Source organism: Lissotriton vulgaris, chromosome 7 (genome assembly GCF_964263255.1).
Source record: "Lissotriton vulgaris chromosome 7, aLisVul1.2, whole genome shotgun sequence".
Lineage (NCBI taxonomy): Eukaryota > Metazoa > Chordata > Amphibia > Caudata > Salamandridae > Lissotriton > Lissotriton vulgaris.
Genome location: NC_141695.1, coordinates 599,021,349 through 599,031,382, shown reverse-complemented (window position 1 = coordinate 599,031,382; position 10,034 = coordinate 599,021,349). Strand labels below are relative to the sequence as shown.

The 10,034-nt window shown below is 40.1% G+C and overlaps 1 protein-coding gene across 2 annotated transcripts in view; it reads right to left on the bottom strand.

Moving 5' to 3' along the window:
* Positions 1-5,759: 5,759 nt before the first annotated feature.
* Positions 5,760-10,034, bottom strand: part of SRP68 (signal recognition particle 68) — a 280,497-nt gene continuing 276,222 nt past the window's right edge. For both annotated transcript variants that reach the window (XM_086930712.1, XM_086930713.1), the window contains exon 16: positions 5,760-8,238. In XM_086930712.1, the coding sequence (XP_086786838.1) occupies positions 8,011-8,238 (228 nt within the window). In that variant the 3' untranslated portion in view covers positions 5,760-8,010. The remainder of the gene's footprint in view (positions 8,239-10,034) is intronic.

Here is a 10,034-nt window from a genome sequence, read left to right as displayed (position 1 = left end):
AGGACTTGGCATTCAGGATGGAGGTAGGAAATAACCGCTAGTAAGAGAAAGGGCAACCCTTGTGGAGGACGAGGAAGATATCCATTACATGCTACCACTGGAAGGCAATGGAAGAAGATTACTGTAATGTAGGCCATGTCAATGTCTAGAAGGAAAAGCAGGTAGTTATGATGGGTTATCGAGCCCACCTAATCGCGCACTGTTCACTTAGCGCTCCGCGCTTTAATTATTTATCACACACATTTTCATTGACTTATGATTATTTTTATTCTTGTTTTCAGATTATTGATCTTGTGAATCTACTTGTTTGTTATTTTCATTTTTTCATAACACAAGCATATAATACTTTTACTCAATTCACATTATTATTAGTACATTTTTACATTTTCAGTACTTTCGCTTTACATATATTTACAATCAACATGAATAAACAGTGAGCCCAATGCATTTCGGCACCTCTGTGGTGCCTTCATCAGGGGCGGGTCTGAAATGACAAACATGTGAAAAGTTTATCTGAGATTCTTATGAGAAGGAGTTCATGGGGGTGCGAAACTAAATTCTATAGCAATGTCATACCTGGTTGCTGTGTTAGCTGATGTGTATTGATGTTCGCCTCACTCAATGTGAATCAAAGAAGATTTCTAGAAATGATGAAAAATAGCCTATATAGGTTATAGGTATATGCCTCTAAGTGTGCTTTGTAATAAATATGAAATGGTCCGTTGGAATCATACCTGGACTTGATAATCAGAGCTCTTGTGGGGACAAGAAATGGATAAAGTTGTGTAAGTGGGCACAAATACTAGTTTGTCATGTGTTTTTTTCTCACTTGGCTTTAATAGATCCTCTCTGTGCATTGTTTGTACTTTGCAAAGTTGTTTGTCGAGTACGTCTGCAACTTTATCCACCAAGATCAGAGATATAATCAACAAGAGATGGGAATTGTTAGCAGTCGAACCTGATTTTCATGGGATTTTCAAAGAACTGCCTGTACATGCATATACAAGAGGACCAAACTTGAGGACAAGGTTAAAATATAAACAACCTCCTATATGTCCAGTCACATACAAGGGGACCACAAGATGCTCAAATTGCATTAATTGCAACAATGTGATCACAGGAAGCAGTTTCACCCATCCAACCACAGGCAAATCGATACAGTTGAAACACACCAGTGATTGCAACTCCAACAACGTAGTATATGCCATCAAGTGCCCTTGCGGCAAAATGTGCATAGGCAAAACGGAACGTAAAGTAAAAATACGTATCACTGAGCACAAAAGCAGGATTCGCAACCAGAATCTGACGTCACCACTAGTACTACATTGGAGAGATGAAAAACACACGATTTCACAATTAAGATTTTTCGTCATTGAAAAAGTACAAATGAGGGAGGGGATTGATAACCACCAGAGATTAATGCAACGCGAGCTATTTTGGATCAAACAATTAAAAACCTTAGCCCCTACAGGGCTTAATGACAAATATGATCTCTCATGTTATCTGTAAAAGCTCCAATATAAAGCTAAAAACTATGTCCCAACAACAGTCAGCATAACTTAGTCCCTCGTAAATATCCTTTTATACAATAACAGTGGAAAGCCACTAAGAATATCCACTGGTGGATAGATAGTGAATAAATCATCGACTATATGTAAAATAACTGCATCTCATGATAAATGACTGTGTTTATTGCACTTTCTCTGGTTATTCAATGTGAAGCATATCAGGGATGCATTTAATCATTGAACAGTCCATTCCACCATAGAGTACACTGACGGTCACATAGGTAAACTACACACATCATAGAATACCGCATACTGAATGTTTCAGAGAACATCAAGTTTTTTCTAATACTGTCTGGATCGCGAAGCATCTTTCACCTTTTATTAATACCCGCCGTTTCTTGCACTAGATCCTCATTAACATTTATTATAATCCGGGGACTATACTCGAGGGTCGATCGCCCGCTCTTAAATTAGAGTTCGCATAATACGTTATCACAATTTACATTGTTTCTTTACATCCAGTAATATTTGATTATTGGTTTATAGTTACAGGAATACGCTTTTGATTAACGTATAGAGTTAACGGACAAGGGTGTTACATTAGACGCTTATCCATACTAACATGGCGCCCGCTATCACTAACATTCAGGCTTTAGACATTGCTTCTAGTCCGTCGTTGATGTTCCCAACTCCGCTCCTGCGCGGAGCTCGCGGTGTTTTAATGGCATTTCCCCGTCATTCGGATACTCAAGACAACCGAGAGGCTGCGGCACATTTTATAGGAAATAACTTTCGCAATACAGGTACGGATTTTTTGAAAAACTTAGCGTATTACCACGACCGTATGAGGTCCCCTACAACGTAGTAACATAGTCTTTTTTCACCTCTCAGATTATCAACACGGGTGAAGATAAGGTAAGAACCGATTGGTCCGACGCTTGAGTATTTGTTTCTTGCATAGTGACATATTCATTTCTGACAGAGACCATTTCTTGTCCCCACAGAGAGCTCTGATTATCAAGTCCAGGTATGATTCCAATGGACCATTTCATATTTATTACAAAGCACACTTAGAGGCATATACCTATAACCTATATAGGCTATTTTTCATCATTTCTAGAAATCTTCTTTGATTCACATTGAGTGAGGCGAACATCAATACACATCAGCTAACACAGCAACCAGGTATGACATTGCTATAGAATTTAGTTTCGCACCCCCATGAACTCCTTCTCATAAGAATCTCACATAAACTTTTCACATGTTTGTCATTTCAGACCCGCCCCTGATGAAGGCACCACAGAGGTGCCGAAATGCATTGGGCTCACTGTTTATTCATGTTGATTGTAAATATATGTAAAGCGAAAGTACTGAAAATGTAAAAATGTACTAATAATAATGTGAATTGAGTAAAAGTATTATATGCTTGTGTTATGAAAAAATGAAAATAACAAACAAGTAGATTCACAAGATCAATAATCTGAAAACAAGAATAAAAATAATCATAAGTCAATGAAAATGTGTGAGATAAATAATTAAAGCGCGGAGCGCTAAGTGAACAGTGCACGATTAGGTGGGCTCGATAACCCATCATAACTACCAGTTCATAGCACAGGAGTGACTACCCTGATTAATCGTTGCACCAGTGGATAAATTGAATAGTTGCAAAATACAACGGAGTGCTCCCCACGCTCTTCATCTCTTTAGAAGGAAAAGCAGACATCTCCTCTGTCAGCAACTTTATTGGTGTTATTTACATTTTAAGAAGGGCTGTTTTTGGGCCATATCAACCACAAAAACTGGACAGTGTGAGGTCAAGTAGGTCATTGCCAAAGTTGGAATAAGCTTGACCTCAATCCTGAATGTAATGGAGAGATCTGAAACGCGCCTGTGGTTGATGGTGATTTGGGTGTGGGTAGTAGGGTCAAGGCTGTCTTAGCTGCATTTCCAGATTTATTTATTGCAGGAAGGATTTTACAAAAATCATCAGTAGTTTAGGGAAAGATTAGCAAGACAAATAGATGATAAAAGTGAAAGACTCTGATCGCCGAGAACTTTGTGCTGCTGCCATCCTCGCCCTAACCTCGTGGATCGCAGACTGCCGAGGCACTACATCCACCAGAAGGCAGTGCGGTCTCGCGAGAAGAGCAGCGAGAGGACCCGCGCCAGCAGATAAAATCGTCAGGGAGCCCCTGCGGCGCTGGATGCGCCTGCCAGTTTCTGGAATCCTGTTACCTCCTGTTGTGCCTCCATTGCCTTGTTGCCATGCTGCCCAGAGACCCTCGTGGAGAACTTTGTGTTTCTGCCATCCTCGCGCTATCCTCGCGGACCGCAGACTGCTGAGGCACTACATCCCCCAGAAGGCAGTGCGGTCTGGCTAAAAGGAGAGCTGCGAGACGACCCGCAGCTCTCCTTTAAAATAGTCAGGGAGCCCCCCGCGGCACGGGCTCGCCATGGCCCGTCCTTGGCCGCCATCGGCCAGAAGAGGCTGGGATGGGACATGGCTTTTGGTTCCTTGGCGGAAATATTTATGCCTTTCTGTTTGCGGTAAATAGTAATACCATCGCCTGACTATATATCCGGCTCCTCGTTTTTTATCAGAACTACCAATGCCGGCTTATTGACATTGTTATTGATCGACTGGTGTGGGGGGTTTTAGGGCTTCTTGAGATTGTGGCCAGCTGAACTCTTATTTCCTTTTCTTTTTTTTTGAATACTGTTTATTCTTGTTATATTTATCATTAGTGGAGGACTTCCTATTCGTTTTATTTTTTATCAAACGATTATTGTGCAGGAGACTTACGTGGGATTAAGACCGTTTTGTCATTAGGACAGGTGGTGCATTTTTGGATTTAACATGGGGAAAAGAAAATTACAGTGTTCAAATAAAGGCCAAAAATCAAAACAGGCTAAGGTAAATAGTATGTCCCTAATGAAATACTTGTCATGGGCAGTGGGCGTTCTAGAAAAGCAAATTTTGAATGTAAATGAAGCTTTGAACAAAGAGCCATATAGCACGATCGACACTAGTAAAGCTCACTCTTCCAACCATAGCCCGTCTGAGGGGCCCTTAAAACCTAATTCAACAAAGACCCCTGTGGAATTACAGAACGGTTGTGTATATTCATCCTTACCACCATAGATTCATGAGGCCCCCCACCCCAAAAATTACAAAACCTTATTCGAAGGTTAAGTCTACACACGCAAAGGATAATCCACCCATTAATATAGTTAAAGAACGTGCAAGCCCTGTTAAAATCAAAAGTAAAAATAAAGGCCAAGCAGAAAATAATATGACTGGAATCACAAACGTATTATTAGATTTAACCACTTTTATTAAAGAGTCCATTGGTACCCTGGCAAAAAGACTCGAAACTATCTAGTTCGACCTGGCACTAATTATAGGGCAACTAAAGGACGTACAAGAAGAGCCAGAAAGGGGTGGGGCCTAGTTAAAAACTATAATCAGTCAACAGTTGATTGTGCCCCCAGTTGTGGTATAGAGTCTAGGGATATGGAGATATCTAGTTGTTCTGCAGGTCCTAGTAGATACTTACACCAGCCCAGGAACACGAAGGACTCGCAAACAAGTGTCCACACTAAACTACGTTAATTTAAATCTTCCACCGGCTGCGGCTCCCTTTACAGTGGTTTTGACAAATGTGCCTCTGTTAAATGATGCAGATAAAGAAAATTGGATGACGTTGAGGAATAAATATTTACATTACTTAGGGACAAAAAGTGGTTTGACTCAAGATAGGTTTGATTCTTTCAAAATGATAAGACGGGTTCAATGGGTGGGCCCCACCAGAAAGTCTTTTAAAGGGGATTGCGTAGTACTATCTTTAGGCTCCCCTGTGCTAGTGCAAGAAATGTTACACCGAGCGGGCACAAATAGATCCTTGATCGAGGGTATCAATGTGCTACCATTGGGCTTTTTTTACATTTGTATTCTCTTTTAATTTTATTAATTTTTAAAATCGAATAAAGCATTTTCTGATCTGATTATGCTAAGCTTTTTAAAGAGGACCCAGGTCGCAATCTCACCATTAATGTGCTAATGATCGATTTTATTTTCAATCATTTCTTTCATCCGTCAGTAGGGGTATCTGAGCTGTTAAACATGCAGAAAAAAATGAACCTTTTCTGGTGAAACTATTGTATTATGGAGCACATGAACCTGAAAGATAACCAGTAGAAAAACAAACAGTCAAAGAAAAAGAAAGAACACAAATATTAACCACAATGCTGTTAAAAGGATTATCCAAGTAGCTTTTATTTTATTGCTACTTATATCTTCAGCGGCTGAAAACAAAAAAATATATTCAGCTGCTAACCATCTGACTAAGAAGAAACAAATGCAGTCCCTTCTGAATTTATTCCAGAACACACTGCAACTAATCGAGGGAGCGAAAGGAAGACTTAAAGATCATAACTTTAAAACTTAAATATTTATAATTTTGTTTACACTGAGTCTAGCTCAGAATGGTAGGTTTTAGGGATTACAAAACATTGTTCTTTTCCCCCCCATCAAGTATAACTGGGAGCCAAGGAGCAGCACAACATAAACCATCTTTCTGCTTCCATGATGCCTCCAAACCAGATTTGGTTGAGCAGAATCAGGCGCAATCAATGAGACTATTGCCAGTTTTTCCATAGGTCATTAAAAATAGTTTGATTATGTCAAGTAGATTCCACACAAGACTGACAGCTTGAAAAAACAACATTCAGTTAGTTCTCAAATGTCCTAGGGCGTTAAACTGTGTTGCCATCTACAGTTTATTTGATTGTATTTTATTGGTGAAATACATTTAGACAAGGGCATCTTTAGTTGTCAAATGTTAAATACCGTTAAAGAGACCATCTGGCAGCAAAGAGGATGGAACTAAATATCTTTCTAGTCCATCACTATGGGAAATATCTACCCTTAACAAGGATCCTACATCTCTCATTCAATAGTGACCAAAAACTACACTGACCTTGGCTGGAGAAGGCTTTAGCAGGAACGATGTCACCAAACACACACTCCCCATGGTAAACTACACTGTCTTGCTGCCTGTATGAAGAGCTGAGAATTAACCTTCCAAATGAAATACTACAGCGGTAAAGCAAAAGTTCAAATGCTGCCCATATTTCCAGTATCTGATAGATCTGCCTAACAAACAACATAAACCTGGACAGGCAAACAAAAGTAGTGCTAATTCTCTCTATCAACCAAGAAGCAACAGAGAAAGTTTAAGTTTAGAGCGGCTGCATTCTTTAAAGTCATTAGTATCCAATTCAGGTTCAAAAACAGCACCTGATCATCAGCTTAAGAGACGGTCACTATAATGATTTACAAAGCAAGGCATTGTAAGGTGACCTTTGTGCCAGCTTTCCACTCAGTCAAACATTGCTTAGTATGGTGGAGTTACGCTCCCAAAGAGCTACAAAGGGATGAATTACAATACATTAACATCAGTTGCCAGGCATGTGAGATCTAAGATCAGGAACAACACATAATGCTGCTCAGAAAGCCGTGTAGTGATTAATGCAGCGAAAACTCTCGGCTGTGTACCAGTGAGAACGTGCAGGCGGGAGAGAATCATGGGTTCCTCTATATCTGAAGACTAACTGATGATATTTCTGTGCCAATATACTGTTAAGACTGAGGATTTAAATGCATAAACATAAAACATTTATGATAATTTAAGCTGGCCCTACACTTCAAAGCGATATACCTATTCCTCACCTGGAAAAAAAGGCTGTTTCCTATTTATGCAAGCACAAGCAATCCTATGTCAGCAAAGTGCCCGGATACGATTTTTTCGGGTTGTAAGAACATCTTCTACAGTATAATAAGTCTGCTCCAACTAGAGAAGCCGATAAAGTTCCTTGGCCTGATCCTCTTCTAAGCAGACGTCTGGTTGAGGAGGTTTGGTATGAACAAGGTGATTTGCTAAGGTATCCACATCACCCTTATCACCATCATTTAGAGGCATTTACACTCAATCATGGCATGATAAAAACCGTCCGGAGGGAGACTGTTGGAATGCCTTTTGTATATCAAGGCACACTTAACAGTAGCCTTCACGCTGGAATAGTTTGCTTTAAATGCCAAATACAACCCCATTTAAAGTCTTTTATCAAACAAAAACATATTAGCAGCTATCGCCAACAAATGATTCTGTGCACTGTGATTGATTGCGATGTAAGCATAGCTTAATCTGGTTCAGTGAGCTAAAGAGAAAACCCAGAAGCGTGCACACAGCATCATTGCAGTGATATAAGCATAGTAAGGCAGATGTCAACATATGCCCAGAGTAGAACAGAGCTATAGTCTTTTTGAAAAGCCAAGTTGTAAAAACAAAGGCATGTCCCAGTAGTTCAATAGTGGAATTTTAACGAAGTGTTCTTTCTGGGGGAAAAAGTAATAACCACTTTATTATAAGGCTGTAGTCTCTCCAGGTGTAAAATCTCCCTCCCACCCCTGTTTCTTCCTCTCCTCCGGAGAGGGCTAGAGTTAGCTTCGGAATCCAAAGATGCCCTTAATGTAGCCTGTCAAGCCACTCTTGGCCTTCTGTTCCACTCTGTCCTCCAGGGGCGGTAGTGCCACATGGTTCAGGGCCAAGTCGAAGAATAAAGGCTTGCAGGGAATGGGCTGGAAATCCGGGGGGAAGTGCACCAACTTTGCTTGCTTGCCAACTAGAGTACTGTCCAGCACAAAGTTTTCTAAACGTTCGGCCAGAGGCTGCACAGGGGGAGAAAAAGAGAAAAGTATTTCAGCACACAGTAAAGAAAACACAGGTAAGCCAGTGCCAAATGAAGGAAATAATAAATTAACCTGTAAACCTATAAAGCAGCACCTTGAACTGAATGCTGCTAAGATATGGCTATGCAACTGTTATTTTAGTTTTTCTGGCTAAGTTCACTATTTTCACCGTCTGCAAAGTTTCCATACAGCAAGATCACCGTCAATATAATCAAATACATCAAATCTGGGAACTGTAGGCAGAAAATGTCACTACAAATGTACCATTGTCACTGGAGCAAAACATTTTCTGCAAAGCGTATCTTCTACATAACCATTTTTTGGTGTGACATATAGACACTTGAGAAATAAATTGTCAAAGTGAAATGTTTCATATGGATGCAGCAAAACAAAACACATTTTAGCTTTATGAATTTGCCTAGGAGTTCACTATAAACCTTTGTGAAGGATATACATTAAAAACAAAAAAATCACAGAAGGTCAATAAGAGCTGGTTGTATATTGATCATTCGGGCAGGTGCGACTTCCCTAGGAAAATACTACTAAAGACCAGAAGCAACATGAAGGAACTCAAGCAACACACATAAGGGTCGTACAAGGACTAACTGCCAACAAATATACCAGCATAACAAGGGAATTGGATACACATAGTAACACAGTACATGACGGATAGAAGACACTGGTCGGCTTCGGTAAGCTTAGTAACATGCAGTGCAAGTCATACAGGGAGAGGATGAGTACTGTTACATATAGCTGTGCTGCAGTTTAAAAAAGAATCAATGATTGGTAGAAAGACAGTTGCAGCGTTTACTCCACTTTAGGTGACTGGGCAAAACTAGCAAGCACTGTGGTGGTATAAAAAACCTGGAGTTTTGATAAGTCTGCTCATTCAGGATCAGTTGTCACTGACATAGACCATAGGAACTGCCCATTTCTATCTATAGTGGTAGAAGTGAGCAAGTGGACAGATGCACTTTAAAATGAGGCAATGCTATACAAGTCAATTCAAGTAATCTCTTTACTCAAAAATAAGTTCAGACCAACTTTGAGCAACGCATATAATTACAAAATGATATTGTAATGAAAAAATAAATTAGCGACAGTCTACCCTAAAAGAAAGGTTCACGGTTCAGAAACACATTTATTTAGACAATTGTCCATAAAACATTCTAAAAACACACTTAACAATTAAAACCTTTGAATGACCCCCCTCGCTGCCCCGGCCCCCAACCCATTACATTTTTAAAATTCAGTTTGACAGATCGTAAAAACCGAGCAATCCCAACTGCCACATCTAGATGTCGCATCTCAGACAATAACTCCACCGCTTTGTTCCTATGAAGAGCATCATATTTAGAAAACAGGTCTTAAAAACTTGATTTGATTTGCGAGATAAAAGTCGCAGTCCATAAGAAAATGTATAAGGGTATATTTAACTTTCAAAGGGCAGGGACAGAGACCACTATTATTCTGCACCCTAGTCCTAGGTAGGTGTGATGAGTAGATTGGATTACATCCCACCCGAACCTTTAAAAAAAGACAGCCTGACCAGAGTCATGGCTGTCTTTGAAGCACTCTGATACAGAAAAAAAGCTTTGATCCATTATGTGGCATTTCCTTAACGGAGGCCTGCACATCACCAGAAAAACCTGCGACGAGTGTCGATGCATACCGTTAGACCATTACACTGGTGTCAATGGCATGGCCCACACAGCCTGTTGTGTCCAGACCAGCTTTCATCGTGTACTTAAGTCTTGTCCTGTCCATTATGGATC